The 24,855-nt window shown below is 41.9% G+C and overlaps 1 protein-coding gene across 1 annotated transcript in view; it reads right to left on the bottom strand.

Moving 5' to 3' along the window:
- The window catches only part of TAF4B (TATA-box binding protein associated factor 4b), a 73,722-nt gene extending 49,105 nt beyond the window's left edge, over positions 1 to 24,617 (bottom strand). The window contains exons 1-6 of the mRNA XM_030444680.1: positions 24,314 to 24,617; positions 7,380 to 7,528; positions 6,479 to 6,586; positions 2,309 to 2,476; positions 2,079 to 2,201; positions 99 to 188 (exon numbers count right to left, since the gene is read on the bottom strand). Of these exons, the coding sequence (XP_030300540.1) occupies positions 99 to 188; positions 2,079 to 2,201; positions 2,309 to 2,476; positions 6,479 to 6,586; positions 7,380 to 7,528; positions 24,314 to 24,617 (942 nt within the window). The remainder of the gene's footprint in view (positions 1 to 98; positions 189 to 2,078; positions 2,202 to 2,308; positions 2,477 to 6,478; positions 6,587 to 7,379; positions 7,529 to 24,313) is intronic.
- Positions 24,618 to 24,855: the final 238 nt, after the last annotated feature.

Below are 24,855 nucleotides of genomic sequence, written 5' to 3'. Positions count from 1 at the left end.
AACCTGAAAACACCTATTTGAATGCTTTGATTCTTTTCCTTTCCTGATCCTCCTCCCTCCCTTCATTAAGTACTACATATCCACAATCAGACACTTACCTTGAGAAAAGGAACCAAATACGGTTGTGGAGACGACTTGAGCTCTATGTATAGCTTTTTTGTAAACTCTTCTGGTTCAATTTTTGCTTCCTAGGAGGAAAGTATAATTGCAATGGTAAGTTATCCGTGGATCTACAAAATTTTTTCCCAGGTCTGTCAAAAATTCATGGATATTTACATTATTGTGGAATCCTTCAATATCAATTCTCAAATTTTTTTCCTCTTATATTTTTAAAATGGTTTAGGATAGAATTATCTTATAATTTAGATATAGTATTATAAAATTAAATTACTTTCTTGAACTCCAGGCATGCAACATACTTAAGGATACAGGATACTTGTTCAAACACCTCAGTGAAGTGAACTGATAGAAAATGTTTACAAGTAACACTGAGTAGCAACCAGAGCCACACCGTTATGCAGAAATATTTAAACTCTACCTCAAGCACTTTGTTTTATGTAAAAGTAGCTTATCTGTATAAAGATCAATTGAAAGAGGCTGTAGCCAAAAGAGAAAACAGCATCCTCTGTAAGACTATGTTATTCTAATGAATGTGTAGCATAAAGAATACTTAATACTCTTTCAAAAGCAAGAGAAACTGAACATGAGAAAATCACTTCTGCATACCACTAAGGTTAACAGTCCCCTGGCTGTCAGAGCAGTCTCCTTGCTTATTAATTTCCACTCTTCCCCAACAGAAAGACCTGGCTCCAGGCCTTGGAAGCTGCAGTGGACTTCTGAGACCCTTCACTCACTACTTTAGTGCCACAACAGCAAGGCTAGGATGGTGGGCAGGCCCCACAGTTCTGCCCTTTCCCAGTCTCCTAGGGGAGACCCTGCCACAGAGTTACCAAGAAAAAATCCTCCAAGAAGATACAGACCCACAAAGAAGAGGGGTTCAGCTGACACAGATGCAGCTATGGGGTGCACTACATCTCAGTACACGTAAGGTGCTTGACACCCACTTCATAAGATGCTGCCTGAAGGACCATCTTACTTCACAGCTGCCATTTAAACATTTCTCTCATGCATGTGGAACATTATTCTGCATTTAAATCACATACACATACTGAACAGCAGAACAGCAGTTTTCTTTTTGTGTAAAGGGTATTTTAATTTAACAGCAGAGACAATTCCAATAATTTGAGGCAGCATCAAGATGTAAACCCCAACAAGGACACAAAGACAGAGGAAGAAGAAGAATCAAACAGTTTTACAAGGATGCTTAAAACAGTCTGCTCCTTAAAATTACACCTCCATCTTACACTATGCTTTTCTAGACTGAAGAGTCCATTTGTACCACCAGTAAAGCCATGCCCCTCCACCAGCCCACAGCCTTCTGCTACAGTGGAACAACAGAACAGCAGCAGTGGTCAAATGCCAAGACAAGAAGTGGCAGGAGAAATCATTACCAAGAAAACCCAGCTGTGCTGGGGTACAGCAAAGTGGCACACAGAAGCTGCCTGCAAGGACAGAGACAGAGAGCTTGGCAGCCACCACATTATTTTCTCCATCCCATTGTCTAAAGACATAAATAATGTCATGCTTGTTCCACTGAAGCTTCACTATCAACCTGGAAGTCAGTTCTGTCTTGGAGTAAAGCAGTGATCTGGACTTAACACTGCATTACAACCTCCAGGGCAACATTCTTGCCATTAGGTACTCAAAACTACCTGAAAGAAAAAAGCAAAACAGCTCAGATCCAGAAGCTTTGTTAACACTATCAGCTGCTCCTGCTGTCAATTACCTGCATGCATAAAACAAAACAGGAATGTGAGAGGGAAAAAATACAGCACTGGATCCAGTTAAAAATAAGACTTGTGACATAAGCATGAGAGGGTCAGGTGTACTCAGCCACCAATCCAACTCTTCAGCTGTTAAAAAAAAAACAATTAAAAAGACAAGAAACACAATTATGAAGAAGTCAGTACAAAAAATAATAACACAGATGTTGCAGACTGTTTTAAAAGGAGTCTCACCAATAGATTTTGCACCAGGTTCTTCACATTCTGCCCCATCTCAGAGGCTTGAGGTCCACTACACGCCAGTTTTATTAGTGTAGCAAGAAAATTCTTGCATTTCTTCACATTCTCTAGCATCTCCTAGCATGGAAATAAAGAGGAGGCTGTTAGATGTGGCACTGGCTCTCCAACCTCTGATGAATATATAGAATGCTAATTTTTAATTAAAAACTTTTTTTTTTCCTTACTGTAGAAGCACTGGTCTGTGATACTGTTGTGCCCTCTGCTTTCACAGAGACTGCCTTTTGGGAAATATCTTGTGCAGGTGGTCCTGTAACTGGAAGTTTTACAGGTGTTCCAGTACTCGAAGGCTTTCCAGCAGTAAGTGCAGTAACACTAGCTGCTGCAGCTGCTGGCTGAAAGGAAAAATTAACACTTTTTAACCAAACACTAACGTGACAAACATACTGTATTTCACTAGCATATAAAGTAGCACCCTGTATTTGATAGAGTCAGCGACACAAGCCCCACAGCCATAATTCTGTTTTTAAATCAAGGACGCAGTAAGAAATGACAAAGGCTCACCCAGACTGACGGCTACCCCAAGTGAAGAGAAAAAGGTAGAGTTATCTTGAAGAAACCTACAGATAAACTTTGCCAGGTCCCTACAGTCACAGACTAATCAATTTTGGACAACATTAAGCAAGGTGATACTACTTTGAAGATAAACATGTCTCTAAGTGATTATTTGTCTTCGTTCCTTCCTCCTCTGCCAACTGCAATACCCCTTACTTTCCCTATCGCATGCACAGTAGGCAAGAGATGTTGCCCTTCCAAGTTTGGAAGATGATGTACATGGCAGCAGAAGCAGCCAGCTGAGCAAATGCACCTAACAAGCTCTTCCTGCCTCTTCCTCGTGGGTAGCAATCGGATTTCACTCTCCTCTGCCCAGACACAGGAGAGTAATAGAGGTTTAGGAAAAAAATGCAACCAAATGACAATTGCCTCTCTCCTTTACAAACCAGGCTAAGTGGCAGTTTCCAGAGGAGAATATACTAAAAAGTATCTCTGCTTCAGATGTTAGAGAAAGAAAAAAAAATACAAAAAAACCCGTACAGCTAAAAGACCCAACACAGTTCTGATAGAAGACAGCACAAATAAAAGACACTGCTCCTACAGAAACCATTAGTTTTGATTTCTAAGCTTGAAAACTAAAAAAAAGATTGAACCCGCAGGTTACACGGAAAAAAAATAAAGTCTCAGTTTAGCATTTGAAACCTGAAGTTGGGTGTAATTTTTGCTCCAAATCTTCTTAGAGAAAGGGTAAGTCTGGTTTTGTAGGCCAAATTCTAGGTTTAGATCTGCAGTCCACAATTGCTTTCACTGACTTAACACACTTAAACACCTCAGTTTTGTCCCAAAGATCACAAATTAATACTTGCTACTTGCATTAATGATAAGACGGTATCACAAGAGTCAAACTGACCTGCCATGGATAAAACAAAATCTAATCATAGTTGGACAGACATCACGTAAAATATCAAAAGCCTTTTAAGACTTTCAGGATATGTAAAATGAACAAATATTTAAAGTTAAAGCAAAGCACTGCCACTTTTGTAATCTATTTATAAATTATTTTCTTCCTGGGTGGGTGTCTCTCTTCCCACCCCTGTAAGCTGCTGCCAGCTTGACATGAAAGATGCAGACAGCTACCAGAAAACTTTCCAGCTTAGGCTCCCACTGCTGGTAACACTTTAATAGCTCTCTGCAGGATCTTTGCCACCACCACTGACTCATCCAAGGATGAGGCTCAACAGCTCTAAGACCACAGGGAGGCAAACTGGGCACGAGAATCCCACAAACAGATGGACTGGAGGAAGACAAAGGGGACACAGTACAGATCTGTCAAGCTGCAATGCCCTGGGCCTTTAGAAGCTGAAAACCTGAGATTTGCAGGAGCTGATCTCTTGCAAATTCCAGCATGTTTACACATCAAGACCAGAACACATTTTATCAACCGTGGGAGGGAACAACAGGAAGTCTGCTGGACCCTTTCCCCAGGAAGATGAGTATATGGGAATTAACTTTTGTCACCTGCCCTCAACCTTTTTCACTACTGACAATTCTCATTCTCACTTGAAGCAACAGAAACAATTGCCACAGAAAATGGCATTAATCCTGCATATTTTGAAGTAATTTCAAGACAAGAAGTGCTCTGCATCTAAATGAAAATGCCCCAGCATGATGTTAATTAGATGCTTTGTAGCTTCATTACCCCATCTGGGAAGAAGGTAAAAAAAAAAAATGTGCAGATATTTTGTCTAACATTCAGAAATTAAAATAAATGGAAACATTTTTGTAGATGAGGACAATAGTCCTGGAGTCAGTAACTAGACTTTTGCAATCAGTGGTGTTTGAAGTTGGACTGTAGCACAGGACAGGAGACACAAAACCAAACCAGGGGTTAATTTCCTCTCCAGGGTCTCCTACTTTTTGTGGTGACATCATACTCAGACACCAACTGCCCTCTCCCATCACCACAAAAAACTGTCAAGACATCAGCAAGTCCTTTTAATACTAAGGAATGAACCATTGCCAAGGTTATCAGACCCAAGGGCTCTTCCTTTTGCCACAGTTCCTGCAACCTTATTCTTGTACTGCTTTGTCAGTGATCTCCTCTTGTCCACCAATGGGTGAGGGGTGATGTGGCCCCTTGACAGCAGGATGTATCCATATTGCACCTACTTATTCCTTATTGTACAAGAAGCTTGTACAAAGGGCTTTTCAATCCTATGCAAGACACAGGACTCCAAGGAAACCACTCCAAACACTCCAAGTGTTTAAATCCAGCCCTATGGCTCATTAGAAGTGTTTCTACAACAGGAAAAAATAGAGCTAAAAAAAAAAAAAATACTCCATGTCTACCCCTAAATATCTCAGAAAAACACAATTTAAATTGGCTATATGAAAAGTGAACTAAGAAAATACTGAAGAACCAAGTGAAAGGCAGATGTAAATTGAAAAGGAAATCAAGTTAATAGCACAACAAATCTCAAGGTTTATGCACACAAGTGTGAAGATGCAGGAGGCTACATCCACCAGATGGAAGAAATCTATACATTCATCTCTTCTCCTCCGTGTAAGCATAGTATAGTAGATGACTACTGCTTTTATACCCTGAAGATCTCTATGCAAAGATCACAAGCACATGGTTTGTAAGCTGGTATTCCAAAGTAAAACTGGATAAGGAATACCCCTTACTGTTCTCAAACACAAAGCATATGTTTTGGGGTTTTTTTGCTTAGAATGGAAACAAGTACTAAGAGGTGTCTGGGTTTTCCCCTTTAGCCCCTACAGTATCAATTTGTAGTGATAAGAAAGAGAAAAAAGATCAGAGACAGAGCTGTGAGTAGTTTTCAACTGCTGATACAGAGCACAGCAGGAGAACAAAATTCTAACTCAGACTGTTAGTTACTGCTGTTGGCAAACATATCCCCCAAACCTTCAAACACCCTCAAGGCCAAGAACATAAATGCAGCACGTTTTTCTGAATGATTGATCCTTCTCATTCATTGAGTGTTTGGTAAACTCCTACAGCCCAGTCTCCAACAAGCTTTTGTTAACAAAAGATACATATTCTATGGGAAGAGAATATTTTATCTGCAGAAAGAACTAATTTTTTTTTTCTTCACACGTGCTTATCCAGAACTCTAGTCCCAAGGAGCAGAGAATAAACTGTATCTAGGCAAAGTCTCATACTCTATAGGTGGCATGAGCTACTTTAGAGTATTCCTACAACATATTTCTCTGGAAAAAAAAAGATAAATAACACCGAGAAAATAAGGCAAAATCACTACCTAAGTGAGGCATTTCCACCCACAGTCTATTTACAGTCATATCTGTGGAACCTGTCTGCCAAACTCAATTAGAGGCATTCCTTCAGTTTTTAGTGAGGGAAAGATGTACACATAAAAACCAGCTTGACTAATGCAGACAGCTCCTCATCCCCATAAAGTCATCGCAGGTATACTCAGCTATACTTTTTTCCCCCACTAAGGAATCAGGGAACCCCAAGAGAAGAGAGCTATAGGAAGTCTCCATCCCCCAGAAAAGCTTCATCTAGAGTCTGAAGGATCTCTGTCATAGGGTACAAAAAAAATGGAAATGTCTCTCTGAACACTTGGTTTATCTACTGTTCATGTTCTTTCTATTGTAGTGAGAAAATATGATCTGACACACACTGGCAGAATTAGGAATTTTCAAAAAAGACATTTAGGAAAGAATTTATTGTAAGGACAAAAGTTACCAAGCTTATAAAAAAAACAAAACAGACTAGAGTTAAAAATAACAAGAATGCATTCATACTTCCTTCAGTTCTCTGTCACTTATTCCACAACACTGTAAAGCTTGCCACCTACCTGTACTATAGCAGGTGGCTGAACAGTAGAGGCCACAGCATTTGTTGTTTCAGATAATGTTTTCACAGGAGTAGCTGCTACTTTCTTTAGTAACTGGGTGCCAGAGTTCTTAGGAAAAAAAAACAAAAAGCAACTGCGGAGAGCATTTGTCACACAAATCAATGACAAAAGAGACACTGAAGTTTGCACTTGCTCTTGTCCAATACAACCCAAGGCACTCACTCTTACACTAGCAATTCAGGCATTATTCACATACACAGTGCATGTAGTTTCAACACTGTTCAGCAAATATATTTGTCTAGCAGTTTAGTAACTCCAGGAACAGAATCAGAGACATTTAGACACAAAACCTAATGAGAAAACATGGATAAAAGGATGAGGTTGTTGGCAAAACCTATACAGAGAATTACTTTTTTATATGTAAATTCTTACTCCTGCAGGCTGACCACATTACAAGAGATGGAAGAAAAAAGCCAGCAGAGCTCAGGGAAAGACAAACACCCTGAGGACATGGAAAAGGTCCTCAGCTTCATTCAGATTCAGACAAGTATCCCCCCCAGAGGATTACAAGGTTGCAGTTACTAGCAGTAGCCATTTAGGCAAGTTTTTTTATTTTTCAGTTGGTTTTGGTGTTTGGTGGGTTTGTTTTCTTTTCTTTTTTGGTCTTAAAACCCTTTCCATCATCGTCATCATCACCAGAGAGGAATTCCTTAATCTGAACTATACCATATGTAATGGCTAACAGTTTTGTCAAACTAAGAAAGCAAAGCACATAGTGATCTTTTTGGGCAAAACCAAACAAAGTCATGCTTATTTAATAACGCTTCACAAATTATTTGCAAACCCTGTTATAAATGCACAACATGCAACTAGATCAAGGTAAAGCTATAAGAGAAGTTACCTGTACAGCACATATTCTGATTGCAGGTGTGCTAGCTGGTACAGATGATCTCACACTTGTGTTATTTTGTGGCTGGCTCTGAACTTGTGATATTGCTTGTTGGGATACTAGCATTAGTTGGCCATTACTGCTTCTGATAAGAACAGCTCCTGTTGGGAGAAAAACATTCAGACTGTTAGAAGTGATATTATGGCTTTCCTGTGCTTCTGTGAAAGAAGTAACTAGACCACACTGATAAGATAATGCAATATTTAGTTTCTTACTCCAAGGAACAGATGTCAAGAAACGTAAGAGCTAAGACTGCATCAGTTTTACTCTTCATTTTATGACAGAAAACAATTTCTAATGTCAAGAAAAAAAGAAAAAATCTTAGCTAGACAGCCACATCAAAACACTACGTGCATACAAAATGCAAACTGCAAAGCAGTTTATCTTCTGAGTCAAAAAGATTTGGGACATTAAAAAGACAGAAACAACGCCCAAACACACACTCTGGGATTACTTTACCAGTATCTTCCTTTAAGCAGTTCTTCAACCTGCAAAATTCATTACCACTATCAGACTTGGCCCTTACACATTTTCATGTTCTGAACATTCTGGCACATGGTTACAGGTGAAGATACAGTTTAAAATGAACCTGCAGTGGGAACTGAAGCCCGACTAGTAGCATCTCACCTGCATATATATATATACATACATATATATATATACACACACATATACATCAAGACCATCTCCCTTGGTCACAAGTCTCCAGTGAAAGTGAAAACCACTCAGACATTAGAAGCTTGTCCCTCATTCAAGGGTTTGTCCAAAATCATTAAAATGCATCCTTTTAAAAAGCACCTTATAGCCAAACAGGAAGATTCCAATGGAGGGGGGGAAACAACAGCCAAAACAAATCCCAAGGGAAAAAGAAATAAAAAAAGCAAACCAAGAAATCAAAACCCCACAATACAACAACAACAACAAAAAAAAAACCCCAGCAATGAAAAAAAGAGTATTCTGAGTTGTTTCCTTGCTTTTTTTGGTTTTCATTTCTACACCCTTTTTACTAAAGCTTTCAAATGAAAATTAGCCTAAGGAGAATCAAGCAGATGCTACTACACAGTCTCATCCTCCCTGCATTTAGAAACCATTCAACTACCAATCCCTCCTCATCCTAGGCCCCCTAAAGGTTAGGCTCTGGAAAATCCAGACATCCCATCAGAATCACAACCACAGGATGACAGCTGGATTCCTGCTCTGAAGGGCTTCAGACCTTTCAAGGAAGACACAGGGTACCACCCTACCTTGGGTGGTGCCTAACCTTCTGCACCTTCCAGAGCAGCTGCTGCAGAGAGAGCCCACCACTAAAACCACTGCCCTCAAACACCTAACAAAGGCCTTTCACACACATAAAAGGGGTAAGGTACAGAAGAATGCCAGATGTATAGATAAGAGTATCTCAACATTTCTGGAGGCCTGCATTAAACTTTCTTGCAAGTTACCCAACACCCGAAGAATCCCAGATCTCCTCTGAACACTTATGGTATTCCCCAATGTAAAACAACCCTGCATCAAAAGAATAGTCTTTTACAACCTGGTTAGTCTGGAAGCTGTCTAAATACTGCTCTACAATACAGCCAAACACACTGCTTCTGTCCTTTAATTAATACAACAGCAAAAGCCATAAGCCCAATGAGTTGCCTTCTGTTTTGGTTTAGGTTTTTTTGTTAGGTTATTTTTTGGTTGGGTTTTTTTGGTGTTGGTTTTTTTTGTTTATTTGGGTTTTTTTGATGGTTAGTTTGTTGGGGTTTTTTGTTTGGTTTGTTTTTTTATAAATAAGTAAAAAAAAAAACCAAAACAAACAACAATCAATCAAGCTATAACCACATGCTTAGCACCAGCTTTTCATCCTCCACATCAGAAAGCATAACTATAGCAAGACAACACAAAACTCAGCATAAAATGCTGTCACACCAACCAACACGTTGTTGTTCCCCTAGCATGCAAAAATTGAGACTGCATTTGAGACCAGTGATCCTCTCCTTCCTCAAACAGCCTGTGTGAGATGGGGCAGATGCAGATCCAGAAAACGGTTACTCCATCTGGAAACACAGCTTTCCCCTCCACCACTAAAGTCTTGACTAATTATATTTAGGCACAGATGGATCTTAATTTCACCAATGAATACCTAGAATCCAAGAAAGCATACGAGTTTTCCTAGTTTCTTTTCATGTTATTTTATTTAGACAGTGATTCATGGCACGCAATTAATGACCACTAAGAAAACCCTATATTTTTTTCCCTTTTCACATCATATGCTTATGCAAATTCTAGGGGAAGAGAGAAAGTTGACAATACCACACATTCTGATAGCAATAGCATTTCTCTCTGCTACAGATCCACATTCAGGATGGCAGAAGTGTTGCTAATGAAAGGTTTTAAGCTTTTCTAAGCTTGCTTTAAAATGTCATTGCTAGCTCTATTCTTTTAAAAGCCACATATTTATAATTTAATTCCTTCAGAGATTTAGAATTCATGAAATGTTTTGTTTTCATATATTTGGATATTTTGTCACTACTCATTACATTTGTTGTTAAAGACTAACTGTGAGAAACACCATTTCCAGTTCTCTGAATCATACTTCAAACCAGAAACAGCATCATTACCAGCCAGCTCAATTTTTGTCTTGTTGGGTTTTTTTTTTTGCACTACTGCTCTGAAGCTTCAGTTGGCATTCACCAGAGATGGAGACCCTGCCTGAAGAGTATCCCATCCTCCAGTCACTTGAATTAGGAGCTCCCAGCAGACTCTGCTTGACAGGAAAGTAACTCAAGAGCACCACAGCTACCAAGCTTACACAAATATAAAACAGTTCATATGCAAACTCACAAGCATCTAAAAAAAAAAAGTAAACAAAACCCAACCTCCACAAATATTAACAAGTCCCTGTTTACAAGCCCATTTACATTATTAGACCATGGCTGCAATGATCTCCAAGAGCACTGAAACATGAATCAACTTTCCTCCTACTTCCTTCTAGTAGCAGGATTACTCAACACAAGAACATCCATACTTAACCATACTATTGTAAAGTAACTTTAGGGTTATTCTCAGTCAGACCACCCACAGAAGTAGTCTCCCCAGTGGCCAGAACTGTGACTGAAATACATGACTAAGATGATTCCTGTTTACTTCCATATAAGCCATGGTAAGAACCTGTTCCACTCGGAGCAAACATTAACTTCCCTATATTTGTTTAATTTTGCAAAATTCTTAATATGGTGGTAGCCTTTTCATGGCAGGAGTGTTACCTGCCAGACAGCAAAACTGAAACTCCAAAAACAAACAAAACAAATATTATGGTCATCTACTAAGTACTGCTTTTGTAGGCTTAACACTGGAAATGTTACTGTCCCAAATTTTTTGTCCAGTTTGCTGCTGTCCAAATGCTTGATACAAGCATAAATAATGTAAATGTGATAAATGGAAGGCAAGTTTGAAGTGACAGTCATAGCTACAGACCTGTATAGTGAAGAGCCACACAACATCACTTCTAGCATGAAACACAGTTTTGGGCAGTTACAACCTAATGTCACAAAGTGACTGTAAACTGACACCTGAATTGTCTGAAACAGTTTGAAAGCTGTACAGAAGGGTATTTCCTTCTCAGTGCTGCTTGCTGATACTTACACCTTTTCATAAGCTAAAAGTACCCCTGCTCTATTGGTACTCCCTTTCTGCCTTGAAACAAAAGCAATGACCCAACATCGAAGTCAACATTGCAGGCTCCAAGAGGAGACACAGGAGGTGTCTTCTGCCAGAAGGAAAGGTTCTACAGCACTCAAACCAGTGACTGAAGTTTTTCATACTCGTAACATGAAGTAGCTGCAGGTGATGATATCCTTGCAAAAAGACTCATGCAGCTACCAGGAGGTTACCACAGGAACTGAAGAGAAGTGCAAGATACTCTTCACTCAGAAAAAAAATACTGCTTATCAAGAGCTGTTTTCACATTTGCTAGAAAGCAATTTCTGCCAAACTAAATATGAAAACAGATCAAGTCTTGCACTCAGTCACTACATTAAACTCCACAGGAAAACAAGGAGGAAAAAACCTCTGAACAGCTAAAACAGTGAAGTTTCAGCTAACACCTCTCAGAACAGCATTTAAAAGAAGAAAAAGTATCTGCAATCTCTGACCATATCAACATTAACTGCACTTACTCAACAGCATCAGGCACCTGCATAACATGAAAGGCATCTTCTTTTGGGCAGCATTTCCAGGAAAGCAGTGCTGACAGGATACATGGTTTGGTAGTTTGAACTTCCTGTTTCTGAGAGCAGGAAAGACTTTCTCACCAATTGTGCACTTTGATAGTGAGTCACAATCCCCTTAGGGCTACAAGGTTGTTCCTATTTTCAGATCCCACACAGAACACGTAGGTGACCAGTTACAGGTAGGGATTAGCTCTCACGTGTTTCACTGGAGGACACAGGTCTGTCTACACAGATTAACAGCCCTTTTTACAATTAAATGAGACTTCTGTCTTTAGAAATGCTGCCTGTCCTGCCAAAAACATCCTTTGGAAAGTTATTTACTTTTCTTGACTGTCAGAGAAGGCAGTTCAAATAAAACCAGCTATTTCATCCCTTTGCTCCCTACATACCTTCCTTTGGCTGCAATCCTGCAAGAAGGCTGTAAGGGAAGGAACTAGCAACTGAAACCCAGCTCGGCTTCCTCCAAATCTATGCAGAGTGACACTATAGCTTCTCACCTCTAAGAGCGGTCACTGAGATCTGTACCCTCTCACCCCACTGACCTGCCTGCTCCCGGAGCTGTACATCCAGAAAGAGCACTCAGTGTCACTCCTGCAAAGCTCAGGCAGCCACGACCCTGAAGAGCCTCTACTTAGGCACAGCAGCAGCATGTGCCATGGAAAACTATAGGCCTTCTATTAAATCTCCATTTGCTGCCCAAGTTTGTCAATTTTTGCTGTCCCAGCACCATCAGCCAAAAAAATCTAGGTTTTTTCTAAACTTGGTTATAATGGACTTCAAATTTTCTAAGCTGTAGCTGTGTTTAGCATCCAAACCAGGAATGAAGAAACACAGGTTAACAGAAACAGCTTCCAGATGCCTCTTCATTGTAACTCCAGAGAACTAAAATTCAGACATGAACAAGATGCTGTAGGAACATGACAGATCTGTTTATGTCACTGCCTGTAAGGCCACCTGCATGTGCTTCACTGTATTTCAAGAACTACTGCAAAGGAAATCACATTGCTGTTAATGTAAAGCTGCATGGCCAACATTCCATCCAGCAGCACTGAACACCAATGTATTATGAAAGCATCCCACCATGAGGGCAACTGCCACCATTACATTTCTACCAGATAAAAGAAGCTCAAGGTAATTTCTTAAGTGGAACATTAATGTGTATAAATATACAAAAGGGTAAGTATCAGGAGGATGGAACCAGGTTCTTTGCAGTGATGCCCAATGATAGGACAAGGGGCAATGGGTGCAAGCTGGAGCATAGGAGGTTCCATGTAAATAAAGAAAAGCTTCTTCATCCTGAGACTGACAGGGCACTGGAACAGGCTGCCCAGTGAAGTTGTGGAGTCTCCTTCCCTGAAGGCATTCAAAACCTGCCTGGATGTGTTCCTGTGTGACCTACACTTGGTGATCCTGCTCTGGCAGGAGGGTTGGACTCAGTGATCTTTCGAGGTCCCTTCCAACCCCTAACATCTGTGATTCTGTGATCCAGAATGAATTTCCTGAGATGAGCCAGCCAGTAGGAGTGTTCTGGTAGAGATACACCATATACTGTTAAACATGAAGCTGAAGTTGTCTGATTTGATTATATGGTTTCCAACACAATGGCTCAAAATAACAGCTCTTTGGAACTGCTGTCTGGGGAGCAACATGAGGAAATGCAGTCTCTTGCTCCTAAGATACAGAAAAACAAGCAAGAACCAACTGCATTAGACTCAAAACATTCAAGAAAAAAGAAGTTACAAAAGCTACTTTCAAAGAAGGGTTAGCTTAGCTTTTTTCAAACCAAAGGGTGCCTGCACAGATATATTACCAACCTGAGTGAAGTTCACTTTAACACTAATTACAAATACAGGGCTGAATGAGACATTCAGGTCCCAGAACAGTAAATGAACAGTTCAAAAACAAAAGTGTTTTTTTAAAACAAGTCATACATCTGTGCTCCCTGTTCCTAAACAGATCTCCTTGCACTGAATCATTCAAAACAAAGGGATAAAACTGCTTTTAAGGCAGTTACAAGATAAAACCAAGCTTTAAAGGGGATGTTTTTTCAGTAGGAAACTAGATGGCAACTAGAAAGGAGTATGTTTCTTAGCCTGATTATTTAGAATAACTCTAAATTCAGAAAAGGGCCAGCTACTACTAATTACTACTAATCCATGCAATAGATTTGAAAATACTTTGTCTTTGAAAGCATGCTTTCAAAAAATGCCTTTTTTATTTCCTTCCCAATGCCATTTATTGAGCCTCACAGAACAAGTCACTTAAAAATTATAAAAGCACATTCCAGGAATGAAGAATACATACCCAGACAGGACATTACTAGACACATTGACTCTTTAGGCAGTGATCATACCAAAATGTGTGTTATGTTGTAGACTGGCTGTAAAAGATTGCTGAGGAGGCAGAAAGTGCTGATGAAATACTGTGAAAGACACAATAGGCAAGTTTGATACTAAAGTCACTAAATTCTTGCATGACCTACATAAGCTTTCTGATATGTTGGAGCTGTATATTTTCAGATGAAGTAAAGACTGTACTGCATGCAGTACTACTTACTCCCCATGACCCTCACTTGCAACTCAGGTTTTTCCAGATATCTACTGCAGATTTCTGTACTGAAGATGAAGAAAAGACAACAGCCCAATCTGGAGGCAACACTTAGCTATGCTTCTTACTGTCTCTAGGAATGAAGCTACAATGAAAATCTGGTGGTCACCTGAGGTTACCTCACCACAGGCTCCAAAGGATGAGCTCTAACTTCTATGCTTAAATCAAAGACAATTGACTTTGAAAAACTGATCTTCTGAGGAGTCACAAAGATTGCCTGTTTGGGGTTTTTCTTAGGAAAACACTTCTGAGTTCACAGACAAGGAGGGCTGAGAGCTCATCTACACCACATAGGTCAAGCTGAGTTCATCAGCTTGTATTCAAAATCCATAAAGCATTTTACAGCACACAAATCATTTCAACCACTGGAAGTCAATGCTAGTTGAGGAACGAGGAATGCAAGAGGAATTCAGCAACAATCACCCCATAATCAACACTTAGGTCTGACACAAGAATCACTCACCATGTACCTAGGTCCATGACCAGTTCACTCTGTTCACATGAAGTTTCACTAACCAAATAGTTTCACTAACCACATCTCAGAAATCACCCTCTGTGCCCCTTCCCTCTGTTCCTGGGAAGTTCCTGTCCTAATGGATCTTTGTAGGAGTGGCCCAGGACCAGTGACCATGCAGATATTACAGTGTCACAAGGAGATGCTCAGTTTTGAGTTCCAAAGACACCTTGTTTTGCCCACAGATACGGAATGCATCCATTTCCAGGTCAGGAGAAAAGCTCAAAGAGCATAATCCCAACATACTTTAACAATACAACCAAACACAGACAGGTGAAATAAAATACAACACAACACACTACAGTACTATACCCACAAGTTCTTTAAAGAAGTTGACTGCACAAGCACTGTGCTGCATATTACAGTAGACTCTGGCATCACTGTTGAGTTGAGAGCACTGTTTCACAGCATTAATTACTGATCCCCAGACTGCCTGGATTGCTGTGAGCAGCATTTTAAACCACCACACACCCACAACTCTTGTCACACTAACAGCTCAAGGGGCACACAGCCCCAGCAAATGCTGGTGCCTCCAGTAAGGCCAGTGCTTCTCTAGCAAGGTTCTTTGCCAGCAGTGGACATCGGTTCCTGAGACATCCAGTCCAGGTACAGCCTTTTCCAATGACAGGACCTGAGGGAATGGTAGGAAGATGGGGAAAGTTTAGGTTAGATAACAGGGAAAAGTTTTTCACCCCGCGGGTGGTTGAGCAGTGGAACAGGCTCCCCACAGAAGTAGTTATGGCACTAAGCCTCCCGAGTTCAAGAAGCATTTGGATGATGCTCTCAGGCACATTGGTGTGATTCTTGGGGTGTCCTAAAAGGGATAGGAGTTGGACTTGATGATCCTGATGGGTCTCTTCCAACTCAGCAGATTATATAATTGTGACTTTCAACTGGAGGGAGCCAGGGAAGGAATGAAGAAATCTCTCTAGGCAAGATGGAGCAGAGTCTGATGACTTATTGCTTCAAATAGTCTGGAATAACAGACACCACACATCTTCCTGAAGAGTCCAAACAACATCCCCTCTTCCTCCCTTCCTCCAGGAACTAGGCACAAAGTGCTAAAAATGCAAAAATCTGAAGCAAAGTTTCATACACTGCTTACTCAGTAAGTCTTACCTCAAGCTGTTGGAGGTTAGCTGCTCACCAATTCATTTTGGTGCACAGATGGATATCTCAATTTAACACGCTAGTAATTGAGGCCCCATGGAGCTGATGCCTTTTTCCACAGAATACAGACCCACATTTTAGGGCTAAGAGTTCTCTTTGGCTACGCGCACAGTTGAGCTTCCTTACTTGAGAATACATTTACATCTGTGCAATATTACAGTTATAGAAGTCTTGTGCAAAAATGTAACTGCCCCAGTCACAAGGCTTCTATTTATAGTCAACAACAGATGTCCATACCAACGATCTAAAGAAAATCTGGATATTGCATTGATTCTTGGAGGTCATGGAAGTTTTTTATGCATAGTTCCAAGATGACGCTACAGTTTTTATTTGAATTCAAATAGTGCTTATCACTCTCAAATCTCGAGAGTTTTTGCAAGAGTTTTGTGGGTAGGCACAAGGGACAATGCTGCATTCCACAAGGTGTACTGGGAGAACACCTTGCTCTTGTCCTTCCATCACGTCATTCAGCAAAGAGGATCACTTCCCATCAGCATCTCCCCATCTCATCTTCGTGGTTTGCAACTTAGCTACTTGAGGCTTGGTTGCCTTCCTATCTGAGTAATCAGCTGGTTCAGGTACTGTCCACAGGCAAGATGATCTACCTTAAGAGTTCTCTAGCACCCAAGCTACTGCATGAAAAAGACACTGAAGCTATCTATACACCACACCTTCTTCTACTTTGCTGTATAATGGTATTCACTGGAGTCTAATTCTTAAAATAGCAAGTTAGATGCTTGGCACATTGCAGCTATATATACACAGCATACAGCTATATAAGGACCAGAAGGTCCTTATATTCTATATATTCTTATATTACAATTTCTAGAACACTTTGAGTTAAGCTGTTACAGAGAAATCTGAAACTTGGAGTGCTGAACTATAAATCCTAAGTTTAAACAAAGAGACGCAAAAAACATAGCAAACATAATTTGATAGGGTTCTAATAAAAGACAAGATCAGCCCCATTTAAATAGCTGTCTCCTTTAAATAAAAGGAGAATCAATTAAATTAATCCAGATTCATTTCACAATAGGACATTTGTTTTCTTGGTGTTCACATGATGACAAGAAGGTGGCTGAATTCAATTCAATCTAATTTTGCAATAGCAAATATTTAGCTCTCTTGATTAATGCATTTTCCCTGATTTCAGAAGGGCAAGCAAGGGCTTAATACTGAGTTTTAACACTGATTACCATCTTGCTCTAAGTGGGAAGGAATAAACAAAAATTCTTGTAGAAGGCAGAAAAATCTTTATGGAAGTATTAACTTCTGCCTACACAATACTATGGAAACTGATACTTGTCAAGTGGCCAGCACACAAGCCATGTATCTATGAAGATGCTCTGAATACACTCACCCCCTTCAGCACACACCATCAAGAAGGACTGGGCTTTAAGGGCTCCACTTGAAACAGGTGGCAACTGGCACCTGGCAAGCTGCAAGTGAAAGTCCTCAGGTGTTGTGCCAACTAGGATGTGCTGTTTCATCCACTTGTTAACCTAGCCTGGACATCCACACAACGCACTTTGATCTGGCAACTCCAGGAGCAGCCAGTACTAACCAAGTCATCTCTTCACCAGACTGTAAGTGTGCCCCAGAGGAGTTCTGCAAGCATGAGCTATGAAAACCAAGTGCCATCATAACTTCTGACTGCTCTTAGTTGACCCTACCAACCCAGCAAAATAATTTAACTTCATGAGTTCTCTGGACTTAACAGATCCTAGACTGGCTCATTAGCAAAAAGAATCTTCCATCTGCTACTACCATTTTTACCCTGCTTCACTTGTGATCAGAGACTACGTCCTCAAGACACTGGTGGAAAAGATCCATTAGTGGACTTTGTTCTAAAGGTGACCCAGATGGCAGAACAGACCTTCACTCCTACAATCTGCATAGCAAGGCACTTAGAAACATCTATAGTGATCTTTGCAATTTACATACATTTTCTGTCTTCATCATAGTTTTCAGATTAGTAGCTTCATGCAAAGCAAACTCCAAAAAAAGCATCTGCCTTTGGGTTTTTGTCTAAGTAGTTAGGGCTGCACCAATTATTCACCTTTAACAGTCATCAGAAGCTTTGCAAATTAGAGCAAAACTCACATACAAAATTGTAACACACTATCCTACACCCTAGGCACAGCACAAGTATCTACTATATGGCATGGCAAATACTTGGTTAAGATTAAAAAAATAATGGTATTGCAAACTACAAAAAACCCAAAGTATTCACAGCTCTTAAGCCTACCTACTTTACCAGCATCTTTGGGAAAATACTGAAACATAATTAGCATTTCTTCCAGATGTCACTTCTGTGTGGATGATGCTATTTTTACTGCTACAAGCTGAAGGGTCCTTTAAATACTGCAAAAGCAACAGAAGCCAGGCTTGCATTCTCTCCTAAGGACTAAAAAAAGTTTACTGTTCACCAATCTGTAGCTGTAATCCTTTGCAATATACTCCAATTGCTTGTAAAATCTGAACAGCATCTAACATTTAATTTTACTGAGCATCATATTTCAGTGCTTCAGTATTCAGAATGCATCTCGGGGTTTTTTTGTGAAGTCCATAAATATACAAGTTAACATCGTATCTCCTGCCAAGATTTAAATCTTAATTCCCACAGAGCTGTGCATTTAATGATATGAAGGCATTGTTTTGCTTGACAGAGTCAGTCCTGGAAGCAAAACCATATCCCATGGCACAGCTGAAATTTCTACTGGTTACAGTGAAAGCCATTTTTCAAATGACTTAGTTTCTCAAGCCTACCAAAGCTTTGCTGGCCCCTCTTCAGGAAAAAAAAAAAAAAAAAAGTTGACTGGTGTTACCTAGTAAAGAAAGAAGTTTGCAAAGAGTTCATCGTGATAAACCAAAGGACACCTAAATAATAGACTGCAACCACCTATTATTTAGCTCATTCTAGAACACAAGTATTATGCTTAGACTTCATGAGATTATCAACATCCAGGAACTGCAATAATACTTTGAAGGAGTTTCTGTGAGTTTTCTGTCTTGCTTAAACAAGAAATCTTTAGATAGCTTCCTCCTACACAAACATAATATGAACTGAGAAGTCTTCTAAAATCAGCACTTCTTCCTGTTCCAAAGTGAAGGACAAAAAGCAAATACAAACATTTCAAATTCCTAATGTGGTTTTACAACCAAGAAATGACAACTACAACACAAAGAGGGAGATCCAAAGTATCTTAGGTGAGAGGTACTAGGCAACTATAAGATGAAGTCAGAAGCCAGGTATTCACTACTCCGTACCTCTTCAGGTTAGCTTAGTTCCTGTATCAAATTAAGAGAAAAGTGATGAGATCAGGCTCTGTACCACCCCACAGCAGTTTGAGGATAACCACACCACTCCTCTCCCTCCCACCCACAGGTGTCCACACACCCACTGCCACCCTTCTTGCCATGCAGCACTGGCCACCTGCCATGGACAGTGGTTGTGCTTCCTGAACAGTTACTCACTATCAGCCTAGATAAGCTGTGGGGAGTGGAAAACCTACCACAGGCAACACAAAACACCCAACAAAGATAACTGAGTTGCAAAAAGAAACCAAGAACCTGTCATTCCTTTCCAAGTCAGATCTAAAGGAAACTTTATACAGCAGCCATGCCTCACACCAGCTTCCTAGTATTAATCAAAGCAGGTTCAGGGCAACTTCTCTTTGCTGTCACCATGCTCATTCAGGCCCATGGTTAGCAAAAACAGAAAGTGCTAAACAGAAATACACACACCAGAGGCAGCTGATGCTACAGTAAAGCATGCTGGCAGCTGCTGTCATGGTCTTGTAACCAGCAGCAGTGTTATCAGGTGAGCTTTTTGACGAGCATCCTATTGTAAGCACATTCTAAGGTAACAATTAAGGATGTTAATATCTAGTTCAGTTCTACATTTTTTCGTCCCTCCAAAAAATCAGCAGATACATCTGCTAATTGTCCTTTCAACGCCTGCTAGTAATGAGCATCCCAGGACAAAAGAAAGAATGAAAACCACAAGAACATACACAGAAGTGATAAGAAACTATGCTCAAGAAAACTAAAGAAAGGAGACCAAGGAACAACATTCTCCTTGTTAATTTTATGCTCTTTTTCTACCCTTCATTTCTCCAAATCAGTACAGGGTCCAAAGACACTAAAGTGAGCTACAGACCTTCATCTACGAAAACCTCGACACTCCTTCTCCTTCTCAAGTCTTTTAACTATTTCCTCCTGTTAAGAGGAAATGCTCAACCACTTCCCACCCATGAACAGTAAGCTCAAGTTAACAAAGGGCACATTTTCTTGTTAGGCAGATGTTCCATGATACAAGACATTTGCAGTTGAGAGCATCAGCACAGCCCAGATAACCAGCAAAGCTCAGGGCTGAGGCAGTCCTGATCTCACAGTGGTGGTCTGCTCCCTGCTAACCCCACAGACTGCCACATGCAAAGCCTTCCAAAATGCTGCTAGCCTGTGTCAAAAAAAAGGGCAACTGGGGAAGGGTCTCTTTGAAGATCATACTATTTCCCTACATTTTGCTTTGCTAAAAAAATAATAAAAATTAATAAAGTGTTGCAGAGAGACTCTGCATTTTTCAACACAAGCATATCTATCTTACAGCAATGTTTTCCTAATTCTACAACCGTGATCAAGTCAACAACTTAAAAGCCACTAATTAAATAAGGAAATATTTAAGTGGGATCTACGGTGCTGACTTCTCCTTTTTCAAATGCCAGGTTTATATATGTGACCATGCATTTCAAATGGGTCAAGAGAGCTCGGTTATAAGTACCCAACACATTGCTGTGAATTAATATTTAATCAAATGTACAACATAGGGATGAATATTAAAGCTTATCTTTGATTTTGACTTCCATTAATTTCTTGGGTTTCTAAACCCCTCTGAAAATCCTTCAGTATTTCATTATAGTGTTACTCATGTGATATGTTTTTTAGCTGTGATTAAAGCTAGTGAGAATGTAGATCTACAAAGGGAAATCTAAGCATGACCTCATCAGCATATAGGAAGACACTGCTCAACCATTCCACCTAAGAACTGCTGGTATGAAAGGTCAAAATGCTACGATCAAGGTACAACCTGTCCAGCTGAAGGCGTATAATGGACACAGTCACCAGATGGAATTCTCAGTGCAGGAAAGATATTGAGGTCCTGGAGCAGGTCCAAAGGAGGGCAACCAGGCTGGTGAAGAGACTCGAGCACAGTTCCTATGAGAAGAGGCTGAGAGAGCTGGGGTTGTTCAGCCTGGAGAAGAGGAGGCTCAAGGGAGACCTCATCACTCTCTACAACTACCTGAAAGGAGGGTGTAGCCAGCGGGGGTTGGTCTCTTTTCCCAGGCAACTCTCAGCAAGACAAGAGGGCACGGTCTTAAGTTGTGCTGGGGGAGGTTTAGGTTGGACATTAGAAAGAATTTCTTTACTGAGAGGGTGATCAGACATCAGAATGGGCTGCCCAGGGAAGTAGTGGATTCTCCGTCCCTAGAGATATTTAAAAAGAGACTGGATGTGGCACTCAGTGCCATGGTCTGGTAACCGCAACGGTGGTTCATGGGTTGGGCTCGATGATCTCTGAGGTCCCTTCCAACCCAGCCAATTCCATGATTCTATGACAAAGCACATAGTGGTAGCCAGCTGTAAGCCCAGGGTGGACTCACACCTCCTGACTGCTAGTACAGCAGATACCCTGAGGGTGAAGGAGGAAGACCCTGCATACCACTACCAGTCTGGACACTGGTAGAAGAGCTGGATACTCAGCTGAGAACTGGCACTTTGTATAGGAAAACATAGGAAGGTGATGAAAAACTTGTTACTCATGAGAAATTCTGGGTCCTGCAAGACCTGGAGAGCTTACAAAGCTGAGTGATCTTCCCTGGGCAACCAGGTAAAGTAGCTCTTGGCAGAGGCACAATTTATACTCAGAGAGGCAAGGTCATACTGGCATGACTCCTGGCCTTATTCTGGGCAAGAGGAAGAGAGAGGCAGAGATGAAGAGAAAGGCCTAAATCCACGACTTCCATGAATCTCTGCTGCCCTGCAAGCCATGGCGGCAAACATAGCTCCTGTGGTGCCCTGCCTTCCCCAGACTGCAGCCCTACTGAAGCTCAGGAACAACACTTGCTCGAGGACACAAGCAGTTCATAGTACTTCAGGATGACCACCAAGGGCAAGGCTGTTCAGCCTTCCTCAGCACAAGCCACTTCAAGTACCTCCCTTGGAAACCTAGGGGGAAGATGCTTTCCCAATGTGTTTTTCTTATTAGAAGCCACAGGTTGAATCAAGCCAAGTGCATTCTCCCTTCTGTATTTTATCCTGCATGGCTAGATCTTGCAGTTTATTTGAAATACAAACTTTTCAAGCCTAAGAATTCGGTGCTTTGTTCCACTTCTTTATAAATGACACTAACATTCACAGCTTTAGTGCTATTCATCTTGTATTTCAATTCCTGAATTATTCTGTTACTCATTAAAAATTGAATCTACATAGAAGACAGAGGTAGAACACTAACACTAACTCAAGCCAGAACACATTTTACATTTCCTTAGGAGGAATTATTTAGACAAGTTTCTGTGAAGCACTGGTCCAGTTTAAATCTGACAACTTCTACCCTCCTTCAGGAGCATTAAACTCCATATAGTTACTTTTAATTTACAATGCTGCACAGTACCAGCACATCTGAACTTCTAATACAATGTCTGCTTGTTTTTTTTTCTTGTCCCAGTAGCAGGAAAAACAATCTGATGCAACCAAAGGGTAACACTGCTTTTCTTACACCTGCCTGCTGCCACGATACAAGTCAGATGACAGTCAGCAGTATTCCTTGATGTAATGGAACCCAAGCTACAAGGAAAAAGTTTCTTCTGCTAACGTGTAGTTCTTAACCCAGTGGCAACTCACATGAGCATTCACCTTCACAGAAAGGTGTTTAACTGAATGTCAATACATTCAAGAAAGCCAAAAGATTATATAGAAATCCTGAAGATCTAGGAAGCCCTGCTACAAAAAAAATGACTATATTTCCAAACATGTTTCATTTTGGACAGAAGCTGGCAAGGATTTAGACTTACCCTTGACTGCTGACTACTCAGAGATTACAGCATCATTACAATGCTGAGTATTCTACAGTAAAATTTCCTGATTAAAGACTTAATTTAAAAAATTATGTTAGCATTATCTATTTCCTTGAGAGGGGCGTATCTTCGATAAAGACACGGGGGAAAAAAAAAAAAAAAAAGAAAGAAAAAAGTGAATAAAATGCAAATATGCAGCAGTAGCACAGGAATTAATTTAAAACCAGTCATCCTTTCAAGAAACATTCTATCTGGAAGTAATTGCAACAGATGCTCCAACAAAGGAACTGTCCTGGCAGGAAATTATAGCAGCAATAGCAACAAAATGATTGCATACCTGGGGTCTCAATATAGCAAGACCAACGGAATCAAAAGACATTTGCTTTTTTAAAAAAAGATTCAAGAACAGCCTGACAGGGAAGAGCAGGAAGTTCAGAACCTACAACATGTTCTTACTCTCAGAGGACATGCAGGTAAGAGTCCTGGCTAACACTCTGCTGCTATCCAAACTATTAATCCATGAAGCAATTCCTACAATTCCCATTTTCTTTATACAGGGTAATATTTTGTTCAATAATGTTTCACACCGGCCTGGCTGTAAGAACTAAACCGATCCTTCCATCCAGCAGATCCTGCCCGGAGGGGCGGTCAGAGCTGCCTTGGCCCGGGGGCTGGGAGTTACTCGGCAGCCGCTAACTCACGTTCAGACTTCCCCGTGTTACTCGCTCATCCGAGTTCCACGAAAGCCTCAGTTACCAATCTTCAAGTCACAAATTAAGGCAGCTCGGCCGCCGAGTTCTCGGTTTACTCCTCCTGGCTCCTCGTGCTACCCAGCAAAGTAAAAAAGTCGCCTTAATCCAGACACTTCCAGATCCATCCTCCAGACACTCTGTAAACACCTCGGATGCTCTAGGCATCCCAAGTGCTACCCGACTTAACCATTTACGTACCCAATGCGCAGACAAACTCCCCAATGCCCAGAAGTTTGGGGAGGAAAAGCAACTCGCCCCAAACTTTCGGCAGACGCCTGCTAACACCCCGCCCGTCCCGTCCCGATGCGGCAGCTGCCGGACCCCCCGCCCGCCGCCTCTGCCCCTTCTTCCCTGTAGCTCGCCCTCCGCAGCAAGGGCAGGGCGACAGCCTCCCGGGGCTCCCGGCTGCCACCCCCTCCTCTCGACCCCGGTCCCAGGCAGCAGGGAGCGCGACAAGCCAGGCAAAGTCGCGACACAGCAGGTAAGTCGCGACACGGGACCCAGCCTTGAAGCTGGAGCATCCCCACAGGGCGCCCGCCCGCCCACTCACCTGGGGGCAGCTGGAAGTTGGGGGGCAGCTGGAGGGTGGCCGTGGAGGGCCCCTTGGGCGCCACCGGCCGCGGGCCCCCGGGGGTGACCACCCGCGCCACCAGGGCCCTTACGCTCGGCGGCGGCTGTGGCAGGGAGGCGGAGGGCGCCGAGCCGCCGGGCACGTTGGCGGCGGGGCTGCCCCGTTCGGTCGCCGGGTCCGAGGCGGGAACGCAGAGGAGCCGCTTGGCGGGCGGCTCGGCGGCCGCCTGCTCTGGGTGCCCGCCGGGCATCAGCCTGACGGGGGCCGCCGCCGAGGTGCTCATGGAGGAGGAGGCGGCGAGGGGACGAGGGGGGGCGGCCGCGTCGCGTCGAGCCCCGCGCCGCCCCGCAGCATCGCGGGCGGGAGACGCTCAGGCGCTGCCCCGGCCACCGGCTGGCTGACGGAAACACATGGTGGCCCCGCTCTGCCGGCTCCCCGCCGCCGCGCACGTGGGCCCGCCCGGCCCGGCCCGGACGGGCCCGGCCTCCCTTGCCAGCGGCGGGCGGGCAGGAGGGAGGGGA

This window comes from Calypte anna, chromosome 2, assembly GCF_003957555.1.
Source record: "Calypte anna isolate BGI_N300 chromosome 2, bCalAnn1_v1.p, whole genome shotgun sequence".
NCBI classification, from domain to species: domain Eukaryota; kingdom Metazoa; phylum Chordata; class Aves; order Apodiformes; family Trochilidae; genus Calypte; species Calypte anna.
This window is presented reverse-complemented; position numbering and strand designations above follow the sequence as displayed.